Source organism: Hypanus sabinus, chromosome 12, assembly GCF_030144855.1.
Source record: "Hypanus sabinus isolate sHypSab1 chromosome 12, sHypSab1.hap1, whole genome shotgun sequence".
In the NCBI taxonomy this organism is placed as follows: Eukaryota; Metazoa; Chordata; class Chondrichthyes; order Myliobatiformes; family Dasyatidae; genus Hypanus; species Hypanus sabinus.
The window spans coordinates 75,458,452-75,485,102 of NC_082717.1; the positions used below are offsets into that span (position 1 = coordinate 75,458,452).

The following is a 26,651-nucleotide window of genomic DNA, read 5'->3' on the forward strand; positions in this document are numbered from 1 at the left end:
GTAAAGCTGTAGAGGTTTAAAGATACAGTGAGGAAGGACTACATTTGTGCCATCAATGGTAATAACTTGGAACCATCCTACTAGGAGGGCAGTAGTTGCAGAGATAATCCATGATTCCAGAAGGAAATTGGACAGTTGAGAGAAATAGCCTTGAAATACTCCACGGATTGAAGGGAGGAACATGACTGAGCAAATTGTTCTGCAGAGTTCACTCTATAGAGTCTTCAAAGACAGCATAGCTATCCCTATGCCATAAGCTGCATCGTTCATCTCTGATCAAACTAAAAGTGGTTTGGGACTCTACTGTTATAAGGGTAGTCATGAACTGGCAACTGTTTTTACAACTTCTCTGTTTCTTTTATACAGAGACTCGTGGGGTGTAAAAGAGTCCAATGATTTTCAATCATACTGTCATCCCTGCTCAGAGAGCTACTTTTCTATAAACATAATTGTAGAAATAATTAGAGGTGTGAGGTATTTGCACTGTAATCCTTATCATCAAACTCCTTTAAACTAGCCCTCTTTGTATTCTTCCTTGATGTTATTATCTTTCAGAAGGCTATTGAATATGTAAATGAAAATGATACAACTCTTTCCCTTGAAGAAGGCAAAATGTTCGGCAGATTACATATGACAGACATCAGAAATGCACTTGTGAGAGCCTGTTCAATTATTTCCAGCAAAGTTATTAGCAAACTAATTGAGCCTACATTTCTAATTCTACACAAATATATTCACAGTGTTGCTATTCATAAATCCACGCAAATGCATTCAGTGTTGCAAAACGTACAAATTCTTATTCATAACAATTTATGTACATATTTGCATAAACAGGTTACCAGAAAGAAGAGAAAATAATAAAGATTGATTTAGTCCAAATAACCGACCGTAGTCAATCACGTACATCCCTACTCTATTCCATGGCAAGCAAAGATATAAATTGTTAAAAAACAAATTCCTGACACAGTATTTCCGATATAAACTCAGTTTTGCTTGTTCACTGGACACGGATTTTTTCAGCCATTTCATCACTTATAAAGAAATTGATATTTTTATCTTGCTTAACTGTACCTTTGGTTTCTCGTCCAGAATTTGCAGACGTACTTCCTTGTGCTTATCGACCAGCTTCTCTTGCCTCTTGGATTGACCATCTTCCAGCTGGAAAATTGACATCAATAAGAGTCATCAACAAAATGCAAAAATAAAGAGGAGCTCATTTATTCAATGCCCCTTTACAGCATCTGGATGCCACTAAGGGTACCTTGCAACTCATTAAATATTTCAGAAGTGTAGGCATTGGTGTCTCTTAGTAAACATAGGCTTGCTTTATGTTTGGTAGTGTGTGGATGTCATCTTTCACATGGCTGACACAGAAATAAACCAGGCTAACAAGGATAAATCATTAGGAGGTGCAAGGTTGAGTCTCCCAAGGGATGCATAAGGACCTAAAAATCAGACTCATTTTACTTCACTCCAGGTAAAGTCAACTTAAGATAGCATAAAGTTAGATACAAAAGTTGCAATCAAATTGAATTTATATGTCAACTGCACGTAACAAGTTTATTACTGAAACCACAGCCTGAAAACAAAGTGATATGTTTTGCAAATTCATTTCTCTAAATCCTTTAATTCCCAAGGCTGACTCAAACATTAGGGACAACACTAAGGGACAACACTTCTCTTCAGCAATGTAGTTGAGTAAATGCAACCTTTTCTGTTTTTCAGATTTCCATAATTTATTCAAAAGAATGTGAGCACTGCTTGCCCTTCGAAGGATAGTGATGAGGTGAGATGATATTCTGGGTGAAGGGAGATGTTCTCACAGTGCGTGCAGCATCCAGAGGATTTGAGTGGGCTGCTGAGCCGATACAGAGTCAGTCACATTGCTGTGGACTGTGAGTCGAAACATTTCTTCATCAAATTGGTTTTGCACAATCCAGGAGGTTCATGGTCGCAATTACTAATGCAGCTTCTTGTTTCACATTCACTTCACTAACAGTAATTAAGCTCCCCAGTAGACTTGGTGGGAATTGAACTCAAGTTACAATTTCATTACTCTAGGCCTCTGGCCTACTAATACTGTAATTATCATTAAGATTCTGTACCATTTACAGTTGCATATTTCTATTCACATTCATTAAGGCATTCACATCATTAAGGTTAACACCTCGGGTAATGATGACTGACCAAAGTCGGCAGTGAATTTCTATGCCAGGCCATTAAGAATGAAAAGTTTTAAGCACATGGGGGAAACTATAATTACAAAGGAAATTCTTCACAATGTTCTACATTAGCTGAAATGTTTCTAAGTACCATTAGCCTTACCTGGGAGCAAACAGTTTTCATTCAAGATGTTTGTTATGTGCTCCACGTTCCATCAGCTGCCTATCTTGAGTGTCTTGTTTTCATGTAATCTCCATGTTTTTATGTTTAGAGTCTTTCTCCATTCCAATTGTCTTTGTTATTGACCAATAAGGAGAACATGCTCACAGCCTCTGCTCTCCACCCAGCTTGATGAGTGAATACCAGCTGAATATGGAAATCGATAAACAGCCTTTTCATTTTCACAGAACACTTTTTGTTCTTATGAAAATAACCAATTGGACCCCACACATTGTTCAAACACAACCAAACATGCAAGAAAGCCACATCAGGAGAGTGTGTATCCTGGCTCAGAATTATTTATGCTGCATTCTTCACTTTACCATTCATATTAGCAACAGACGGTTTTAAATCAGTATTTAATCCCTCTAACAGCTTTGGAGTCATGGCTAACATTCTAAGGTAAAAGATTATTACATTTATAACAATATACAGGTATGTCCTTTTCTTAGTGACGCATACAAAGCACTGGAGGAACTCAGGAGGCCAGGCAGCTTCTATGGAAAAGAGTCAGCAGTTGATGTTTCGGGCTGAGACCCCTCATCAGGACTGGAAACGAAGGTGAGAAGTCAGAGTAAGAAGGTGGGGGAGGGAGAAAGAAGTACAAGGTGGTAGGTGACAGGTGAAACTGGGAGAGGGGAAGGGGTGAAGTAAAGAGCTGGGAAGTTGGTTGGTGAACTAGATAAAGGGCTGGAGAAGGGGCAATCTGAAGACCATGGAAGAAAGGGAAGGGGGAGGGACATGAGAGGGAGGCTTTAGACAGGTAAGGGGATAAGGTGAAAGAGGGAAACAGGAATTGAGAATGGTGAAGGGGGAGGGGAGCAATTGCTGGAAGTTCAAGAAATTGATGTTCATGCCATCAATTTGGAGGCTATTCAGACGAAATATAAGGTGTTGCTCCTCCAATCTGAGTGTGGCCTCATTGCAGCATTAGAGGAGGCCGTGCACTGACATGTCAGAATGGGAAGTAAAATTGAAATGGGTGGCCACCAGGAGATCTTGCTTTTTCTGGCAGATGGAGCAATGGTGCTCAGTGAAGTGGTCACCTAATCAATGTTGGGGTTCGCTGACATACAGGAGGCCATATTAGGAGCACTGGACACAGCAGGTGACCACAAAAGACTCGCAAGTAAGTGGTATGAAGCTGATGGCATGAACATCCATTTCTTGAACTTCCGGTAATTGCCCCCTTCTCCGTCACCATTCCTTATTCCTGTTTCCCTCTCTCACATTATTTCCTTACCTGCCCATCACCTTCTTCTCATGCTTCTTCCCCTTCCCGTTCTTCCATGGTCTTCTGTCCTCTTCTATCGGATTCTCCCTTCTCCAGCCCTTTACTTCTTTCACCAAGCAACTTATCAGCTCTTCATCCTCTCCCCCTCTCCCAGTTTCACCCATCACCTTGTACCTCTTCCTCCCCTCCCTATACCTTTTTACTCTGACTTCTCCTTTTTCTTTCCAGTCCCGATGAAGGCTCTCGGCCTGAAATGTTGACTGGTTACTCTTTTCCGTAGATTCCGCCTGGCCTGATGAGTCCCTCCAGCATTTTGTGTGTGTTGCTTTGGATTTCCAGCATCTGCAGATTTTCTTGTGTTTTTGTTCTTTTCTTCCTTTCAAGATTATGAAGGCAGTTTCACTGTTCCAAGAGAAGGGAAGAATATGTCTTTAAAGTCATTTTGTTACATTAGAAGCAAGTGTCAACTGTTGCTCGCTGTTGTACAGGAGCAGTAAGAAGCAAAAATGGCAACAAACCTAAAGACAGATTTATTAGAAAAGTGGAGAACTAAAGTTTTCAGTAGTAGTTGGTCCTGATGATTGAGGGGTGAAAGATGAATTGTCAGGCTAAGGACTTAGACTGTTGAAATTAAGGCCTCTAACACTAGGAGTAAGAAAGTCCTGTACATATATGGAAGAGCCCTCAGCAAAATGTTTTATTTCTGTATTCCTGGATATGTTTTAGGTAAGTCCTCTGAAATTAGTGTCAGTTATTTATTGCTATTTATTTATCCTTATCTTTGCATTTGCATAGTTTGTTGTTTATTGATCCTGTTCTAAAGAGATGCTAAGTATACCTGCAGAAACAAGTATCTCAGGGCTGTATGTAGTGGCCTTTATTTACCGATAATATATTTTACTTTGAACTTTTAATTAACACTATTCACTTCAACTAGTTTTTGTAGTAATAAGCTCTTCATTTTATATGACGATTTCACAATCAGCACATCACGGTTCTTTGTCGCAGCTTAAATGCTCTCATTACCAATCCGTCCCCATGGCAATCTTGATGTCAACCTTTACAGATATTGCTGTTGTACTATCTGTCCCTCCCCCACCCAGCTTCATCTAATTTAAAACCAACATCTTCTCCTTTCCTGTTTTAACAGAAGTATTTAACCCGAAATGCTAACTCTTGTTTCTTTTTCCACAGATACCGCCTGATGTGCTGAATGTTTCCAGCATATTTTGTATTGTTGCAATTAATGCTGTTGGAAAGGGAGACCCAGTAGTGCAGATTACACACACCAATCCTCATCAAGAGATCAGCAGTGGAAAGGTAAGCAGTTTCACGTTCGTGGGTGTCAACATCGCTTAAGATCTATCCTGGACTCAACACTGATATACAGTAAATACAAAGAAGGCATGACAGTGTCTATATTTCATTAAGAATTTGAGGAGACTTGAGGAGACACCAAAGATTTGGAAATTTCTGCACGTGTACTGTGGAGAGCATTCTAACCGGTTGAATCACCATCTGGCACAGAGGGGCCGCTGCACAAGACTGGAAAAAGCTGCAGAAAGTTGCACATTCAGCCAGCTCCAACATGGGCGGTAGACGCCCCAACATCAGAGACACCTTCAAAAGGCAATCCTCATAAAGGTGCCGTCCATCATTAGGGACCTCCATCAACCAGGACATGCCCTCATTGTTACCATCAAGGAGGAGGAGCAGGAGACCGAAAGGACATATTCATCATATTAGGAACAGCTTCTTCTCCTTTGCTATCAAAATATCGGAATGGACCATGATTCCATGAACACTACCACAATATTTTGTTCTTTTTTTTGCACTAAGCTTTTAAAAAAGTATTTCTTACTGTAATTTATCTCATATATATATATAAAACTTTTGCACAGTACTGTATTTGTCAATGTGGAGCAAAGAGCAAATTTGTAAATCTGGCGGGAGCAAAGGATATTGGGAATGGCGAGGGTGGAATGCCACAGATGGGTGTGGGACAGGTGGCAGAGAAGGAGTCCTGGGGCAGGGGTGGTACGGGTGCAGACACACCCAGCCCTGAGTCACCAGGCAAGGTCACTTCATTCCAAACAATTGGCTTATTGACCATTACAGAATGTCTCTCTGGTGCTTCCTACTCCTCCCCTCCCCCTACACCCTTCCCACTCTCAGTCCACAACAGAGGCTCATATTAGAATCAGGTTCAGCATCACTTCAAAAAATCGTCTATCATGATTTTTTTTGGGTGGCAGCAGTATTAGTGCAGTGCATAAAATTACTAAAGTTCTGTGCAAAATTTGCAGGCGCGCGAGCGCACACACACACACACACACACACACACACATTTTATATATAGGCATCTGTTGTATGGGAGACTGGCAGTTGCCCATGCTGCAAGTCTCCCCTCTCCATTCCACCGATGTTGTCCAAGGGAAGGGCAAGGGCCGATACAGCTTGGCACCGGTGTCGCAGAGCACTGTGTGGTTAAATGCCTTGCTCAAGAACACACACGCAGCCTTAGCTGAGGCTTGAACTAGCGACATTATATATATATATATCTGAGATCTCTGCACAATACTGTATACTAGTGATATTAAATCTGATTCTGAGGTTGTTGGACAAGGAGCTTGCATGCAATAGGATGTAGTTGGCATTGGAATCTTAATAAGAGCAAGAAGGTACTTTAAAATGCTGTGCCTGGCTGCATTACATACAGATTAAAGGTTCAAGGGTAGTGAACGGTATGTCAAAAGTTTTTCTTTGAAGAAGTGTATGCCTCGGAAATTAATGGTGTTTTTCACAGCCGAAGGGTTTTGGGCATCAAGGTATATCTGCAATGGTGTGACGATTAAAACATGGCCAACCTTGCAATGCTTTTCAGGATATCATTTTGTAGAAAGGACCGAGGATTTTAATAAAAGATTAGGAAGAGGGAAAGGTAAATGATGGTGGCTCTTGATTCCTAACAGAAAAGCACTACTCGGTGTATATTCAAGATCCAAGTTCATTGGACGTGACATTTTGTGCAAGGCAGGATACGAATCACAGGCAGTCATTTAACAGCAGTAGGATATCCATTTCTATTTCCAGGTGTGATGCTGTTTCCTGCATCCAGGACTGTATCAGGGCTTGCCTCCCTCTGCTGGGCAGCTCTCTAATAACATTTTTAAACTTGAGAATCAGTACATGAATGATTATTATGAGCACTGACAACTTCATTTACATTTAGGTATAGTATTTCATTATTCATACTTTCTGTGGAATTCGCATATTTGTTTTTATTTCATTTGCATTTCCATTCTGCAAAGCATCTTGCCCATGAAACTGATGCTTAATAATTGTAATTTAAATGTTATAATCAGTATTGTATGCAATCATGCAATACTTCAGTTTAGATATTATGTACATAAATTAAACCTAAAAAGTACAAAGCTTCAATCCTGGAAACTGCTTCTCAGATCTAAATAAGAGCAAGCAAAAAGTCCTTTCTCACATTTGAAGGGTTCATAAATTTTATAAAATGTTTATATTATTTGGTCACCAGAACACCTTTCAAGGTCTGATTCTTGGAATCAGATAAGTCCATGGACACAATATGGCTATAAAAGTCAGTTTTGATCATTTTTATCTGCACATAAAAACTTAAAATGACACTGTATAAATCAATCAACATGATGCAGAAAAGTAACTATATGTAAAAGCTGCAGGATAACACACAGAGGTTGAAAGATATTGAAATACAAAAGGAAACAAGGAAACGAGGGCAAGTCACAATCATAGTGAACAATTAGCACATAGGTGCAGATGGTTTATTTTTTATATCCTTGTGATCTGATGAACAAATACATGTGTAGATAAAGAATATGTCAGTTTACTGCCTCTTTATACTTGGGGTTGGCCACCTATTAGTCTCATGATCTGCTTCTGTCCTCCAGTTATCAGACTCTTGAATGGTCTCTCAAATGGGGAAAGATGAATTCTTGATCTCCCTGAAGTTCAAGTCTACCTCATCATGGTCCTTGCACTTAAATTACCTTCACTGCACTTTCTCTGTAACTGCAATGCTACATTCTGCATTCTGTTTCCCTTTTACCAGCTCAGTATAACTCTGCGTGGCATGACATGCCTAAATGGCATGTAAAAATTGGTATAATAGGACAAAGATCAGTACAGCACAGGAACAGATCTTTCAGTCCACAATGTTATGCTCAACTAATTAATAATCAAATGGCTAACTAAACTAATCTCTTCTGCCTACATATCCTTCCATTTTCCTTACATCCATGTTCCATCTAAACATCTCTTAAAAATCTCTAAAGTATCTCCTTCTACCGCTGATCCAAGCAGCACGTTCTAGTCACCCACCACCCTCTGCATGGAAAAATAAAACCCGCCCTTCACACCTCTTTTAAAATTATCCCGTCTCACCTTAAATGTTTGCCCTCTTGTATTAGACATTTCACCCCCGGGAAAAAGATGCTGTCTGCCTATCTATGCCTCTTGTAATCTTATAAAGCTCTATTAGATCTCCTCTCAGCCTCCGGCTTTCCAGAGAAAAGAACCCAACTTTGTCCAATTTCTCATTATAGCACATATTCTCTAATCCGGGCAGCTTCCGGTCAACCTTTTCTACACCCTCTCCAAAGCTTCAACATCCTTCCTATAATGGAGCAACCAGAACTGTATACAATACTCCAGATGTGACTGAAATTAAGGGTCTTGGCCTTAACAGTGTACTCTCTCCTTATATCTGACCTAGCAAGGTGCAAACACCTCACATTTGGCCGGGTTAAATGCCATCTGCAATTTCTCCACCTTTATCTGCAACTGATCTCTACCCTACTGTATTCTTTGCCAGTCTTCTACACTCTTCACAATGCCATCAATCTTTGTATTACTGCAAACTTACTAATGCATCCATCTACATTTTGATTGAGGTCAATTATATACATAACAAATAGCAGAGTTCTCAATTCAGATCCCCACGGAACACCATTCACCATAAACCTCCAGCTAGAATATGTCCCTTTGACCACTACCTTCTGTTTTCTGTGAGCAAGACGGTTCTGAATCCAAATAACCAAGGATTACATGCACCTGAATCTTCTGGATGAGTCTCCCATGAGGGACCTTGTCAAACACCTTGCTGAAATTCATATGGACCATATCCACAGCTCTACCTTCATCAATCATCCTTGTCACCTCATCAAAAAATGCAATCAAGTTAGTAAGATGCAACTTTCCCCACACAAAGCCATGCTGGCTCTCCCTAATTAGGCCATGGCTTTCCTAATGCTCATAAATACTACTCCTAAGAATTCTCTCCAGTAACTTCCCTAACACTGACATGAGACTCACCGGTCTATAGCTTCTTGGATTATCCCTGATTCACTTCTTGAATAATGGAACAACATTAGCTGCTCACCAGTCCTCTGGGATCTGGCCCTTGACTAGAGAGGCCACGGTTTTGGTTGAAGCCCCAGCAATCTCCTCCTGTGCCTCTCTCGATAACCTGCGGTACATTCCACCAGGCACTAGGGACTTCAACGCTCTTTAAAAAACCCAACACTAACTCCTCCTTTACTTTGAAAAGCTTTAACATATCAATACACTTGGCACTCATCTCACTGCCCTACACATCATTCTCTTTGGCAAACACTGACGAAAAAGACCTCACCAACATCCTCTCCAGCATTTGTTTCCCCCTTTATCCTTGAGTGGCCCTACCCTTTCCCTAGTTATCATCTCGCTCCTGATGTTTGCACAGAACGCCTTGGGATTCTCCTTAATCCTATTTGCACAGGACTTTTCTTGGCCCCTCCTGGCTTTAATAATCCCCCGATTGATAATAATATACCACTACCTATAGGAGTTACAGCTAAAAACACTCTGTGATCTTGTTTAGAAAATGTGCTTGTGTAATTTTAACTCGCACTTTGTATTCATGTTGAGCTCATTTCACATTTATGTCATATCTTAGTGTCCTTTTCAAACTTGAATTAAACATGAAGAGAGAGTGATCATCCCAGAACACAAGTGAGGTGCGTATCCTATTGGCATCACTCCTTCAACCAATAAAAACTATTCTGTGATATTGATACATTCAGAGTGTGAAAATAGTCCTTACAGGGTCCTTTCTTCTGACCCTGGTATCTTTCACATGGATGAGTTATACAGAAATAAAAATAGATATGGGCTCTATTCTCAAGCACGGGCTTCTGATAATAGCAAATAGTCATTATTTAAAAAAAAGGGGAATGTGACATAAAGCTTCAGCTAGGGAAAGTGTATGAAAGTACTTTGTACTTACCCTTTTGATAGACTGCACTACTTCATGGATGTAGGCTCTAATAATTTCCGTCTTTTCCCTGCAACAAGTCAGTAATTAGTCACACATTCCTGGTCAGTTACTTTGCTTTTATCAAAATTTTTTTTTACATGGTTCCATTCATCTCTAGCACAGCAATATACAGATACATTCAAGGACTTCCTATAAAAAAGGGTTCGTTGTGCTATCTGAATGTCCACAACCTGTAATGAGGAACTTCATTGATCCTAGTATGGTTATTGGATGTATTGAGTATGCCCGCAAGAATTTTACAAGCAACGCACACAAAATGCTGGTGGAACACAGCAGGCCAGGCAGCTTCTATAGGAAGAAGTACAGTCAACGTTTCGGGTCGAGACCCTTAACGTTGACTGTACTTCTTCCTACAGATGCTGCCTAGCCTGCTGTGTTCCACCAGCATTTTGTGTGTGTTGCTTGAATTTCCAGCATCTGCAGATGATCTCGTGTTTAAGAATTTTACAATTTTACTTTGAAACTTTGAAATGATGTTAGTATAGTAATCCAATCTAGGCCACTGAACTTGCAATTCAAGAAGTTTGCCATCATTCCCAAATGAATAAAACAACATTAATCATTTATGACAAAATTACACACAAGAAACCAGCATCCTTAGAAAGAATAATTAATTCTTTCAAAATATTTCAGTTGGGAAATGGAGGGTGAGAATAGGATTGTATTTTACAGGGTAACACCCCCAAAATGCCAGAGGAACTCAGCAGGTCAGGGAGCATTTATGGAAAGGAATAGAGTTGACATCCTGATGAAGGGTCTTGGCCCAAAATGTTGACTCTTTATTCCTTTCCATGGTTGCTGCCTGACCTCCAGCATTTTGTGTCTGTTATTCTGGATTTCCTGCATCTGCAGAATCTCTTGTGTTTTTGAATTTTACAGGGACAGGGACAGATTAAAACAGTCAAAAATGGGGCACAGGACCTATATTCCATGTAATAAATGGTTTAGTTGGTCAATTCCCCCAACCCCCACCACTGAGTCCAAGCATGCCAAATGCCTCCCATTAACCATGAGGAACAATAGGGAAAACTTGATAAAACATAAAACTGTACTCAGTGAGTTAAATAAATAGCCTTTCTTCGGTAAACTAATAAAGCCTGTATGCATATGGGCAATCTAAAATCACTAGCCTCACATAGTACACAGCAAGGCAGATCATCAACTGCGCCTATATTGAGCTGTTATATTGCTAACTGAACAGATGTGTGTTGGGGTTAAAGTGCAATGAATGCATTCCAAAGACTGAGCAATCAAATTCACATTACAGTTCCCATAGAAACAGGCTAAGCAGAAAAAAAACTCATGCGCAAATGAAAACGAAAAATCTCCCCCTTAATTACACAGCGGTTTGTTTAGATGCTCAATAGAAATGAGCTTTTCCACAATTAGCTTCAATTCAGAACTAAATTTATTGAATATGGAACAATCAATTTGTGAAGTCTTTGATTTCCATTAGCACAGTTGGAACACAGGAAATCAAAACTTCTGGAGACTTTTATTTGTCAATTATTTAAGTGGCTACATTCAATTTGTTTACAGACCTGTGATCCCCAACAGAGAAAAAAATAAGTTGTTGCTATCGTTTTGGCCTGTTGGGTTGATGAATGTAGAATGTAGAACATTTCAAATTATTTTGTTTCCTTTAACTTCTGCTTCATAAAATAGCCACAATTTTAAAATAGATTCCTTAGGGATTTAAAAAAATTCTGCTTTGCGGTGAATTCTCCATTTCCTCCTTTGACCTCAGAAAGTTGCACAAACACTTGGAAAGCATTATAAAAAGCAACTAATGGCATTTTTCCAGGGATTCTATGGTTTCATCACTTAAGTTGTGGCATACAGGAAGGAGAACCTTGCAGAAATGAAGCACAATCTAAGCAGAGTACTTTTATTAATGCAACATACAGCAATAATATGTAGTACATCAACCATCCGAAAGATGGCCAGCAAAATCTCATCCAGTAACTTAGAGGCAAAGAGTCAGGCCACATGGAGACATGCCCTTTGGCCCAACTGATCTATGACGACCAAAACACCGATCCTAGCTAGTTCCAATTGCCCATTTTTGGACCATCATTTTCTCATCCTTTCCTTTTTTTATAATTTATTTTTTAATTGAAATTCATCATCAAACAAATATTTCAGATATTGTACATATATATCATATAGTCATATATGCCACAAATATTTATTGGAGGTATACACTTACAAAAAAGAGGAAAGAAAGAATAAGCGAAAGGAGAAAACTATGTACAAGTAGGGAGTGATCTTTTTTTTTACAACATATTCATTGATTTGTGAGGATAAAATCAGGCCTATGAGGTTAACTATGAAGTTAAACCATTTTCCCAGTATGAATCAAAGTGTTCCAACTTATGATTAACAGATGCTGCTATCTTCTCTATTTGTAAATGTCCATTGTAGTTTCCATCCATGCATTTAAGGTTGGGCTCTCCTGTGATAACCATTTCCTGGTAATAGTCTTTTTACCAGCCACCAACAGTATATTCATTAAAATATTTATCTCTTTTCAACCATTCTTGAGGTTTATTATCCTTTCCTATCTATGAACAGCAACTATCTTTCAAAAGTTGTTATTGTACATGCCTCTAGTACTTCCTTTGGCTTATTCCACAAACAAAAACAAAAACAAAACTTCCAATTTAATCTTTCCCCTTTTGATATAAACCTTCCAATCTCTGTTCTAAAGGAATGTCCTTCTATTCTGAGACTGTGCTCCCCCCGCCCCCCCCCCCCCGGCCCTGTCTTCAATTCTCCCTTTATTGGAAATACCCTCCCCATGTTCACTATATCTTAGTTTTAATGATTTGTAAAACATCAGGATGTCAGAGACATTTGAGTTTTATTTAAAATCCCTCACAACTTTGGTGATGAGGCTCTGCCAGCTGTGAACACTTTTGGAGGCATTTTGGGACAGGACTTCCTCACTGTGCTGTTCAAGGCCCTGCTGCTGATCAGACCCACAGACAGAGTCTACTGGACCCCAGGCTGGAAAGGTGGGCCTCGGCAAGGTGAGCTTGGGATGATCACTGAAGGAGACGTGGGCCTATGCAACAACACCTGGCAGTTCATGCCAGCAAGGAATGGCTAATGGAAAGACTGCAGATAGGACTCAACACACAGAGAAAGGAGTTACCCTCTGATAGGTCTTGTTGTATCTATAAAGTGCAACTTGAGAGCAAGCCACGTCCTGAGCTGTTTTGTTTCATCTTTTCTGATTTTTTTTTTCACTGCTTCTCATGTGTACTTTCTCCAGACAAACTTCCACCTTCTTTCAGCCAGAAGCACCTCCGTTTGTGTCTTTTTTGATTTCCACTATATCACATGTCTTTTTTCCTCTCCCCCTTTCTTGTAATATAAGACGTGTTTCTCTTTTAACTTTCTCCATTTCTGGTGAAAGGTGATTTGAGTAAATCTCCTCCCCAAGCTGCCTATAATTCTGTTTTTCTCTTCACAGAAGCTATTTATTCTTGCAGAGCGTTTTGAACATTTTGTTTTGATTTCCCACTGTTTTCTTCTCAACATCGCCTTCTTAACTGATTAAAAGAATGTTTTTTTATAATGTTCACTGAATTAGAACCACATCATGGTTAGATCTAAGTAATCCATCACCATGTTTACTATTTAATCTCTCCTGTCTCCACTATCCAACCCCGCCATCACATCAATATACCCTTGAAGATGGAAGAGGCTGCAGTTGCTGGGATCTGGTGCGTCGCTGGAGGAACTCTGCGGGTCAGGCAGCACCTCCAGTGTCTGTTGTGTCCCTAGACACCCTTACCTGCATGCTAAGACTCCTTTTACTTTCACATTTTTGCATCCAACTTAAGTCATCAATTTGAAACATTAATCCTATTTCTGACTTGCTGAGTATCTCCAGCATATCCTGCTTTTTCTTTCCCAGATTTCCAACCCCTACAATATACTGTTATTGGATGGTTAAAATCAACTTGGTACACACAAAAGGGTCAATACTGTAGATTATAGCCAACAGTGACCATGCACACATTTTCAAGAAAAGGAAACATTTATGATGGTAACCTAAGGTTTTACTCCCACCTGTTATACAATGTCTGCATTTTTTGTGCCAGTGACTGATGAAAGTAACTACATGGGGGAGAAATTGCATGCTACCTCGGTGAAGTGAAAGCAAGACACTTCAAGCCACTGATGAAAGAAACAGCCCACATTGCCCCAAGATCTCTTCTATGTCTACTTTTCCTCAAAATGGTGCTCCATCACAAGCATGGGGTTCAGAATAATAAGGCCATAAAATGGTTACATGCAATTTTCATCAGGATGATGGCAAGCCCTCTGGCTCATTGTAAGAACACAATGATTAAAGAAGATAAGCTTGGGAGCTGTCAACAGGCAACCCTACATCTATAGCTGTGCCCTGTATTGAGGAAAATGAGTTCCATTTGTCTGAGGTGAATAAAGCATTAGAACTGTTCATGTCCATTTTAAATATCAGGTTCACTGATTGAGGTATTTAATTGAAGTGTGGGAGTTGCTTGCTGAGGACAATGTGGTGACTCATGGACACCAAACTAATGGGATTATTCAGAGACTGCATTAACCCCTGCATCAAAAAAACAAGTCTTTGAACAGTGCTAAAGGCATTCCTCTTTCTTTAAATATGACTGAAGAAGAATCAAATGTAATTTTAAAAAGGCTTGAAATGATAGATTCAAATGGCAATTCTTCAAATTAAAAAGGTCCATTTTGTTTTCTACTGCTTGGGATTTAGACCACTTTATCTTCATTAACTTTGTTGCAACTGGAATTTAAAATGTTGCTTTCAAGTTAAATTAAAATCTCCTAGGAGTTTCATTCTCTGAGACAGGAAATGTTTAACCAAGATACTTATTTCCACAGAAGTCACTCAAAAGTTGCCTTTTGCTGTCCAAAGGAATTAATCATTTGGAAAAGCAATAGTTTTAGGTGGAGAACTCTTCTGATTTTCACAGAAATTTTGGCCATTGGAAAAGGTGGATAGTAGGCTGCTAAAAATGGTTTAACTCAAGTCCCTGGAGTGATTCAATTGGTGCATTATGGGAATGCAGGTGCTTAAGAATTCTTCCTGGCTTTATAATATCAATACTATAAATCCAAACAAATTCATCTGCAAATTCCTAAACCTGGAACTCAACACTTCCCTTTGCAACTGGATTCTTGACTTCCCAATCAACAAACCATATTCAGTAAGGATAGAACAAAACCTCTGCCACAGTTATTCTCAACACTGGCGCCCCACAAGGTTTCATCCTCATCCCTTTACTCTATTCTACTCCCTGTACAGTTACGTCTGCTTGGCCAGATTCTGCTCTAACTCCATCTCCAAGTTTGCAGATGATACGGTTGTTGGCTGCATTTCAAATAATGATGAGTCAGAGTACAGGGATGAGATACAGTGCTTAGTGACCTGGTGTCATGACAACAACCTTTCCTTCAATGTCAGCAAAACAAAAGAGATGGTCATTGACTTCAGGGGTGGTGCAGATGCTTCTATTTACATCAATGGTGCTGGGGATGAACGCTTCCCCGGTACAATAAGATGCACTCTTCACCTAATTGTGATCTTGCACCTCACCGTCTACCTGCCTTGCTCTTTCTCTGTACTGTAACAGTTTATCCTGTACTCTTCTATTGTTCTACCTTAATGCACCACTGTAATGAACAGATCTGTATGGACAGTAGGTGTGGTGAACTATGTGCCTGTCTGGACACGCCCCCTGCTGACTGCTCCTGTGGCTCCTCCCACAGGCCCCTGTATAAAGGCGATCTGAGGCCTGACGCTCGGCCTCAGTCTCCAGGTCATAGTATGATGGACACTCACTCCTGGTTCCTTCTTCCAGTCAATAAAAGCCGATATCTCGCCTTACGTCTCAGTGTGAGTTATTGATGGTACATCAGTAGGAAGGACACGTTTTTCACTGCACAAGTTACAATAATCAACCAATTTACAATTACAAATACTACTCTTTTTTCTCAGTGCCTTCATCTCTGCTGCATCTGTTCCCTGGATGAGGCTTTCCTTTCCAGGACATCAGAGATGTCCTCCTTCTTCAAAGAATGGGGTTTCCCTTCCTCCACCATTGATGCTGCCCTTGCCTGCATCTCTTTTTCCCAGACATCCGTGCTCATCCAGCCTGAACAGTGATGGAGTTCCACTTGTCCTAGCCTACCAACCCAAGAGCTTCCACATCCAACACACCATTCTACGCAACTTCCACCATCTCCAAAGAGATCCAAGGTCCAAGGTCCATATATTATCAACATATGTACAGAATGCAGTATACAACTATACCACCAAACACATCTTTACCTCTCCCCCAATTCTGCTTTCTTCAGGGATCCATCTCTCAGTGTTTCCTTTCTTCATTTGTCCATCCCCACTAATCTTGCTACTGGCACATCCCTACAAACGGCCAAAGTGCTACACCTGACCACTAATCTCCTCCCTCACCTCCATTTAGGGCTCCAAAATGACATTCCAGGTGCTGCCACACTTCACTTGCAAATCTGTTGGGGTCATCTATCGTATCCGGTGCTCTCAATGTGGCCCCCTCTAAATTGGTGAGAACTGTGATGAATTGGGGGACTGCTTTGTCAAGCACCTCTGCTCCATCTGCCAAAAGTGGAATTTCCTGGTGGCCAACCATTTTAATTCTGATTCCCATTCTTATTCCAACATGTTGTTTTACTGCCTCCTCTCGTGGTATAATGAGGCCGCTTTCAGTGTAGAGGAGCAATGCCTTATATTCCATCTGGGTAGCCTCCAACCTGATGGCATGAGTAACGATTTGTTCTTCTGGCAATTTTTACCCCTCCCCATTCCTTCTTCTTCTATTCCCCACTCTGACCTCTTCTCACCTGTCTATCACCTCCTCCTGGTGTCCCCTCCTTCTTTCCTTTCTCCTATGTTCAACTCTTCTCACCTACCAGATTCCTTCATCTCCAGCCCTTTACCTTTCCAATCCACTTGGCTTCACCTATCACCTTATAGTTATTTTCCTTCCCTTCCCCTCACCTTTTTATTCTGGTGTCTCTCCCCCCCCCCCCCACCGCTTCCCAGTCCTGAAGAAGGATCTTGGCCTGAAACATCAACTGTGTATTCATTTCCGTGGATGCTGCCTGACCTGCTGAGTTCCTCCAGCATTTTGTGTGTGTTTATTTAGATTTCTAGCATCTTCAAAATTTCTTGTGTTTACTATTTACAATTTGTTTTCTTTTATTGAGATATAGATTGTTGCTGGCAACATTGCAGAGATCATAGACCTCCATAGAGTTTACATTGATTATTACAACAACGCATTTACTCATAAAAGATTGAAAGACTCACTCCTCCATTTGATTTTTGTCTTTTGATTTCACCTCGCTGATCTTCTCCTGACGCTTCTTGTCCATTTTCTTCTTCAATTCTTTCTTTTCCCTGAAAATTAAACATCAGAAATTCTATTTACTTCTTATTTATGATTTGAGATGATGATTATTTATGATTTGAGATTTACGATAATAAAGATATCAGTGTATGGCGTAGGAGGCTCACTTTTCACAGAGTTCTTTTAACTTCTTTAACTGGTTGGTTTGGCATTCCTCAGCGACCTCTGTGAGCTTTTGTACCAGCTGTGAAAAAATCAAAGTGTGCTTATCAATGGTGGGTGAACTTCACAGCAGTGTCACTTATAATGAAGAAAATTACTTAACATTTAACTTCCAAAATGTCCTTTATAACATTTTGCTTAACTTTATATTTCAGTAAAATTCAGTATATTTCAGTATTTCAGTTATATTTCAGTAAAATGCAAGCACAATGGAACTGAGTTTACTGTCAAGTGTGGTGCAATTCTTCAGCCTCGGTACACGAGCTGGTATACAGATGTCCAAACATTACAATCTGAAATATGGTGCTCTTCCATTAACTTTGTGTAAACAGCATCTCACCCCCAACCTATTGATCAGGTTTAAGAAACTTGCTAGTTGATCAATAATTAATTATTAAACTTGACTGCATATAAAGCTTTGCTTGCTCATGTATGATTAACTTTATGTCATATTAAGTGTTAATAACTGTTTATTAGTTTCATTCACCGATAAATTGATTAGTGAAAGTTCGGAATTTCATTCAGCAATGTTTCAAACATAGTAATTTATTTTTCTTTTCCTTTCATTTTTCTGTTTCTCTTTATTTACTGGACCTTTATCTTTTTCTCCCAGACATTATTTCCTTCATCTACCCGTATTGTCACTGGGTTTTCCCCATTCTTTCTGTCTTTACTTTTTTAATCCTTGAGAGACACTGGCTAACTCCCTGGTTCCTTGACTTCTCTGTTACCAGCTCACATCTTCAGGGTTTCTGTGGACAAAAACTATAGGTTGGAGTTCAAGGCCACAACAGTAACCTAACCAAGGGCAGATGCAGCAGGGCTCTCTGCAACTGCAATATCTGGACTAATATTGCAGTAGATCAAATCAAATTTCCATATTTTTTATGAGCAGAATAAGGAGAACACTCAAATTTGATCCACCAATAATGAATTGTTAATGTGAAGAGAAGGTGGGGGTGGACAACAGGCTTGAACAGAATTCAGGAGATTGAACTGAGAACAACTCACAGTGGAGATTAAGGAGTGAGGAGTAAGAGAAAGATAGATGTTGGGTACTGATACCAGAGCCAGTACTGAAAAGATCAGGTTAATATAATTTGAGAAGAAGCTTTTCACTAGTAAAGAATTAATGGGAAGAAGTTATGACCAGAAGATTGGAGAAAAGACCATGCAATTTTGGGAGCACGCAGCAACAGATGCCAAAAAGTAGTAAGGTAACTTTGTCGGTTCACAATTTCAATTGCTTTTAATTTCTCCAGAGGCCATAGAACCAAAAAATATTGCTCAGCAAAAAATATTCAGGAAACAGTGAGTTAAAGTACATTGGATGAATTGGTTTCAGTGCCATTTTAAGTTCTCTCACTGGAGAACAGACGTTGAGTTGTCAATCTGCACTGCCTGCAGAGGGAATTTTTTTTGAGAAATTATCTTGGGAAATTTGTCAATCACGATGTGGCTCAGGCTGAAATGCATGAATCACGTCTGTAACAATGAACAACAGTGGGAGTGCAGAGGAACTTAATGGGTGGTAGCTGCAGAAATACGTTTGGTAACAATAATGCCTATAACTTGTATTCATCCCAGTCTAGTGGGAATAAGTTTCCTTTCATGGATGCTGCAAATATCTGGGCTGGTATGATCTCAATATTATTCCTTGTGAGTATGAGCATACAGCAGCTACTGTCATAATATAAAATTAACTAAAATTGAATGAAATTTCCAATCTCTTTTAAACCCTGAGGCCATGTGAGAATGTGACACAACAGTCATGAGGAACATTCATTTCAGTCTGAGCTTAAAGAGAGATTGTTACTGCTTTGGAGAACAACCCATGTAGTATAAGGACATCCATTGCAAGAGTAGGGAGTGTATTGCTTGTGGTGACAATGAGGGAATGTACTTAATACTATATAACAACTTTCATGATTACAAGATGCCCCACAACCATGAACAACAATGAACTTTATTTTGAAGTTCAGAAAAATATTCTAACTAGTTTGCACAAACTGAAATTTGATAAGGGAACAGGAAATCTGATTTAGTACTCCTAACTGTTTGGTCAAAGACTGTTGTCTTCTTCAAATAATGCCATCCAACCTGGAGTATATAACATCTCACCTGAAGGGTGCCTCCTCTGAAAATACAACATTTTTTTTAAGATGTCCCTGCTGTTTGAGATTAGGCCAATGTTCACTTCAAGGTCTCAATACAAAGATCACCCAGTTTAAATGTGTATTTATTTTGGTTCAGAGGGCAAGCAGGTAGCTTCTACCCTAGCTTTATTTCTTCAACACTTGCACCCATTGCAGATTTGGCATTGGGGTGAAGAGAGAAACTAACTTTCTTCTGTTGGTGTCTAATAGAATTACCTTCTTTATATCTCCATCATCAATATTCTGGAGATCACCACTGACCAGAAACTTGACTTTCTACATAAGCATCAAGGCCACAAGTGCAGGTCAAAGATCAAGTTTTCTGTGGCAACTGACTATCTCTCCACCATCCACAAGGCACAAATCAGAAACACGCTCTACTTAACAACTATCAAGAAGTTTGATACATATAGGACAAAACAGCCTGCACTGCTGGTGCAGTGAATACCAATACTAAATACACTGCAGATACTTGTTCAAGTTAGATTGACAGCAGCTTTCAAGATGGCAACCTCTTCCACCTTCTGTTGTGAATGCATATGCATCAATATTCGCTCCAATTGAATATTAACTGCACAAGAAGACCTTTGAGATAGCTGAGAGAGTTAAAATGACAAGCAAGGGGATAAGGTACAAAGGAATGTAACTGCAATCCTTCAATTATTACCCTGGAAACCCATCACCAGTACTTCGGCTGTGCAAGGTCTAAGTAATGAAGGACATGCATTTCAAGAAGGTAGCTGATTGTTACTTTCTTGAAGACACACATGGGTGGCGAGTAAATCAAAGTTCAAAGTAAATTTATTATCAAAATACATATATGGCACCATATTCATTTTCTCAATAAATCTATAGAATAATAACCGTAACATAATCAATGAAATACTGCCCAACCTGAGTGTATAACCAGAGTGCAGAAGGCAACAAACTGTGCAAATACAAAAATAAATAAATAATAATAACAACAATGAAGAAATAGACAATAAATATTGAGAACATGAGATGAAGAGTCTATGAAAGTGAGCTATTGGTTGTGGGGACAGTTCAATGATGGTGCAGGTGAAGTTGAGTGAAGTACTCCCCTTTGATGGTTGAAGGGTAGTAACTGTTCCTGAACCTAGTGGTGTTCAAATGATGGTCTGGTGGACAATATACAACAGTTAGTTAAAAGAATGACTTTGACTCAGGCTAGCCTCAGGAATAGATCTCGATTTAATTTCAGCATCTCATGCTCTCCAACATTGAACAAGCTTGGATACTACAAAAGTAGCAGGGTCAGCTTTCTGGATGAAGCCAAACCTACACATGAACTGAATATACCTTCTTCTGCTTTGTGTCCAAACTGTTTGAATAGGAATAGGTCCAAGTCAAAATCCAATATGACCACTGTCCTCAAGCTATCCCTGCCCTTCCCCATCCTCCACACCACACCTTGTGCCACTCTTGAATGAAGGTCAGCTCTACTAACCCAGCCCTGTCTACAGGGCTGATTGTGGCTGTGGCTAAAATTGCAAGCTTAGTTGCCTGAATTTAACATTTTCAAGGATTAAAATGAGCAGCATCTGCTTATTTGTGACTGAGACTGAAGTGAATTTTAGTTCTAACCAAACTGTACTTTTCCACCACACCACATTATCACCATCAGCACATCCGGAAACATGCACGACATTTATTAGTAATTGCCCACTTGAAAGATCTTCGTTTGTAAAGAACAATCAAAATGACTGCGAACAAAATCTGAACTTGCATACCTACAGGACACAAAATATTGAACAGCACTTTTTCCCACCTGTTTAACGTGTTCACGCTTCTGATATTTTTCACTGTAATACTGCTCCTGTCGCAGGTTCAGCAGCTGCTGCTGTTGTTGTTCCTTGAGCTCAGCTAACTTTTGTGTCATTTCTGCATCAAGGGCAGAAAGTTCCTTCTCAATTGTTGAGCTTGCATGATCTGGACTTGCTGATTCAGGCCTGTCATGAAAGAAAAAAAAATCATGATGTACTTGTATTATTACAAAAGATAATGTTTAAAAAATAAGATGAATTACTTCTCACCGCAGAATCACCTGATACTGCATTACAAAAACTGATGCAACACATATATTGCATGTGCACTTCAGAAGAATTCCAGCAAAAAGCAATTTTATCTTCTAGATACAGTCCCTTCAAAAAATATTCAGCCACCATAACAATTTTCAAATTTTACTGTCTTATTTTCTAAATGTAAAATATATTGACGCAGGATTCTCGAGCTAATCCACAAAACATTTTGCATCATATCAAATCAAAAGAAAAAATTCAAAACCTGTTAATAATTTTCTAAAAATTAAAAACTAAAATTGTGAGACTGGAAAAAGTATTTACCCCCTTTGTATTTACTACTCCAACTTTCACTAGGTTAATACTGTATATTACCTTACCAACTCACTCAATTTATTGATGTAGAAAATTGGAGGATCTCCTGTTTTCAATAAATTCCATAATATAAATACCACCTCTCTCTATCAGGTCCAAAAGCATGGTAGATTTTCAACAGACCAAACCAAATGTAGACAAAAAAGCATTCTAGACAAGTGACAGCAGAGAATCACAAATCGGGGGAACAGTACAAGACCATCATAAAGGCACTGAACATACCTTGGAGTTCAATGCAGTCCATCATTAAAAAGCAGAAAAATATGAAACCATAACCACACTGCCTGCGTCAGGCTGTCCCTCTAAACTTAGTCACTGGGGAAGAATGGCACTTGTAAAAGAGGTTACTGTGGCACAAACAGTCGCTCTGAGAGAGCTGCAGAAGTCAATGTCTGTACCTGGAGATGAAGTTCATGGCTCCACAATCTCTAAGGCCTTGCATGAAAAGGGTACTTATGGAAGAATGGTAAGGGAAAAGCCCTGGCTAAAAAAAACGTATCTTTGCCTGTAAAGACTTTGCAAAGCATCACTTTGAAGATAATGTAAAAATATGGAAGAAAGTCTTGTGGTCAGTTGAGACTAAAATAGATCTTTTTGGCCTCAAAACTAAGCAGCCCATGTGGCGTAAATGTAATATTGCTCATCAGCCAGGTAACACCAGATGGTCTGGTGGGCAATATACAACAGTTATTTAAAAGAATGTAAAGTAAGGTGGAGGTAGTATCACGCTATGTGGATGCTTTTCGGCAGCAGACTCTGGAAATCTGGTCAGGATTGATGGGAAGATAAACGCTGCTAAATACAGAGAGATCCTGAATAAAAACCTGCTACCCTCTGCCAGAAATACACTGATTTCAAGACACTGTACTGTTATTTGCATTTTGTAGTCCTGGTTCATTTTGACTCTCCCTAATTCTGCATCCTCCTTCAGCTCTATAACATTGAAATATCTGTGTTCCTCCACTTAACCTCTATTTGCAGCCTTGATTTTAATTACTCCTCTTTTTGGTTTGTGTTTTCAGCTGCCTCGGCCCTAAACAATGCAATTCTCTCTCTAACTTTCCATGTTTCTCTTTCCTCCTCTAGTATTATTCTGCAAACTTACCGTTTGGATCCTTATCCTAATATCTTCTCTGCGTGACCCCGTGTCATTTTTTATTTAATTACAAAACCCCACTGAAATACCTTACTGAGGTAAAATTTATTAATTAGCACGATGTCATCTCCAAAAAGATCTTACACTTTTCAATGAGGTAAATTATTTAAAAGCAGAAAAGACAAAACAGACAGATGGAAGAAAACATATCCAATGGTGTTATTAAGAACATGTGCAACACGTGGGCATACACACACACAAAGACAAGTGAAACTGCTGCACATTCACAGTAAGTCCTTCAACATGTGGAAAGAGAAAGGAACAAATAGGAATGGAAATAGAGTAAGTGCAGAGTTATTTTACCACTGGGAAATACAGAAGAACAGGTTGTTAATTTTAATTTGCTCAGTGAAAATGAGCATCAATGAGTTGGTAGTTCATCATAAATCTTGTCCAATTATTGTTTCATCCTGGTTTACAAAGTTAAAATTAGCTCTGGTCATTTTCTTTGGGGGAGCATTTATTTAAGCTAATTCTGGACAAGTTTTGTGCGTCACAGTCCCGGGGAGACACCAGATTGCTTGGAGGGAGAGAGAGTTTAAACGAAGCGAGTGGGGCAGTCAGCACATATTGCATGCCACAGTCCCGGGGAGACACCGGATTGCTTGGTGGGAGAGGGAGCTTAAAAGAAGTGTGCAGGTCAGTTGGCACATTTTGCGCACCACTGTCCTCAGGAGACATCGGATTGTGCAAAATAAAGTGGAATGGCCATTGTTGGAGTGGGGAGTTGAGGCTTTGGTGAGGAGAGAGGCAAGGCCGTAAGTAGATTCTTTTTGTTACATTCTTTCTTTATTTCTAATTGCACATTTAGAGCAGTGGAGATGCCTGACAGGATTCTAGAATGCTTCTTTCGTGGGATTTGGGAAGGTAGGGAGAACTCCGGTGTCCCTGATGACTACACCTGCAAGGAGTGCATCCGGCTACAGCTTCTAACAGACGGTGTTAAGCAGTTGGAGCTGGAACTGGATGAACCCCAAATCATTCGGGAGGCTGAGAGTTAGATAGACAAGACATACAAGGAGGTAGTTACACTCAAGGTGCAGCGCACAGGTTAACTGGGAGATTGTCAGGAGAAAGGGGATAGGCAGCCTGTACCGAGTAGCCCTGTTGCTATTCCCTCAACAGCAGGTATATCGCTTTGGGGGGAAAGATCTGGCAGAGGAAAGCTGCAGAGTGGCACTGAGTCTAGCTCTGTGGCTCAGAAGGGAAATGGGGAGAAGAAGAGAGCTGTAATGATACAGAGGTTATGGGAACAGAAAGGATGTTCTGTTGATGAAAATGAGATCCCCAGATGGTATGTTGCCTCTCAGATGCCAGGGTCAGAGGCATCTCTGATCAAGTCCACAGCATTATTAAGTAGGAGGGTGAGCAGCCAGAGGTTGTGGTCCATGCCAGTACCAATGACATGGGTAGGAAGGGTGATGAGGTCCTGCAAAGTGACTTGAGGGAGTTAGGTGCTAAGTTAAAGGATAGGACCTCCATTGTTGTGATTTCAGGATTCCTACCCGTGTCAGTTGCAGACCAGAAATAGGAAAATCGTGCAGTTTAACACAGGGCTAAGGAGTTGGAGCAGGAGGGACAGCTTCAGATTTTTGGATCATTCCCTTATAGGGAAGGTGGGACCTGTACAGGAGGGATGGTTTGCATCTGAAGCGGAGGGAGAACTAATATACAAGCAGGAATGTTTGCTAGTGCAGCACGGTGGGGTTTAAACTAGAGTTGCAGGGGGATGGGAAGAAGAGTGCCAGAACAAATAGTGGTGTGGTTGTGGAGAAAGATGTTGTCAAGCCTACATAAAAGTCAGGAATTGGAGGTTGACCATGGTGGAACTAATGTTCTCAGTTGTGTATATTTCAATGCAAGGACACTGTAGGAAAGGTGGATGAACTTGGGGCATGGATCACATGTGGAGTGTCCATTGTGTGAGTGGGCCAGTGCTGGAATGACTTTGGCTTATCAGGCTTCAGTGAGGTAAGTATCCGGTAAATTTCTTCTTTATTCTACATTTCTTGTCTGTTAGGGCACAGCCTGTGCAGTGAGAATGGCTCCAGGGGCTGTGTTTTACTCTGTGTGTGAGATGTGGGAGCACTGGGAGACTTCCAGCTTCCAGGATAACCACATCTGCACCAAGCTGCAGCTCCTCAGAGGAACTGAAGCTACAGCCCGGTGACCTTCGGGTCATATGGGAGAATGAGGAGGCGATAGATAGGTTGTCTCCTCTAAGTTGCAGGAGGCAGGTAACTGGGTGACTGTCTGGAGAAGGAAGGAAAATGGATAGCGAGCACAAAGTACCCTTGTGGCCGTTCCTGTCAAGAACAAGTATCCCACTTTGGATACTGTTGGAGGGGATGACCTACCAGGGAGGAGCTGCTAGTGACTGGGTCTCTGGCACTGAATCTGGTGCTGTGGCTCAGAAGAGAAGACAGGTGAAGAGGACAGCAGTAGTGATAGGAGATACCATTGAGGAACAGAGACGGGATTCTGTGGACATGGTAGAGATACCCAGATGGCACAATGCCTCCCAGGTGCCAGGGTTAGAGATATCTTGATTCAAGTCCATGGCATTCTAAAGGGGGAGGGTCCGCAGACAGAAGTCTTGGTACATATTGGAACCAATGGGATAGGTATAGGAAAGGTGATGAGGTGCTGAAGAGAGATTTTAAGGAGTTAGGTAGAAAGTTGAAAAGCAGGTCATCCAGGGTAGTGATCTCTGGATTGCTGCCTGTGCCACGTGCCAGTAAGGGTAAGAACAGGATGATTCACAAATTTGACAGATTGGGTTGAGGAACTGAGGGAGCAGGAGTTTAGATTCCTGGATCATTGGAATCTCTTCTGGGGAAGGTACAACCTGTATAAAAGGTTTGGTTACATCTGAACCCGAAGGGGACCAATATCTTTTCAGACAAGTTTGCTAGAGCTGTTGGGGAAGGCTTAAACTAATTTGGCAGAGTGATGGGAACCAGAGTGATAAGGCTGAGGATGGTGTAGTTAGTTTACAAACAGAGGCAATGTGTAGTGAGACCGCTAGCATGGACAGGCAGATGATAAGGCAAAATTGCAATCAATGGGATGAGTTGCAATGTAAAAGGGATACAGAATTAAAAAGGGTGATGAATACAGGATAGAAGGTGTTATACTTGAATGCATGCAGTATATGGAACTTGAAGCACAGTAGCAGATTAGCAGGTGTGGTGATGTGGGCATCAATGAATTGTGGCCGAAAGGAGACTTTAGCTGAGAGTTAAATGTCCAAGGATGCACATTGGATCGAAAGGACAGGCAGGAAGGCTTGGAGGTTTTGTTAGTAAAAAATTAAA

The 26,651-nt window shown here is 40.3% G+C and overlaps 1 protein-coding gene across 10 annotated transcripts in view; it reads right to left on the reverse strand.

Annotated features, from left to right (window-relative positions):
* LOC132403025 (1-phosphatidylinositol 4,5-bisphosphate phosphodiesterase beta-1) overlaps positions 1 to 26,651 on the reverse strand; it is a 1,013,243-nt gene that overhangs the window by 97,358 nt on the left and 889,234 nt on the right. For all 10 annotated transcript variants that reach the window (XR_009515160.1, XR_009515161.1, XR_009515162.1 and 7 more), the window contains 5 exons: positions 21,554 to 21,734; positions 17,554 to 17,630; positions 17,347 to 17,436; positions 9,930 to 9,987; positions 1,072 to 1,158 (listed from right to left, as the gene is read on the reverse strand). Coding sequence is in view for 7 of the 10 variants with exons in the window: in XM_059986239.1 (XP_059842222.1) it covers positions 1,072 to 1,158; positions 9,930 to 9,987; positions 17,347 to 17,436; positions 17,554 to 17,630; positions 21,554 to 21,734 (493 nt within the window). In the remaining 3 variants the exon portion in view is untranslated. The remainder of the gene's footprint in view (positions 1 to 1,071; positions 1,159 to 9,929; positions 9,988 to 17,346; positions 17,437 to 17,553; positions 17,631 to 21,553; positions 21,735 to 26,651) is intronic.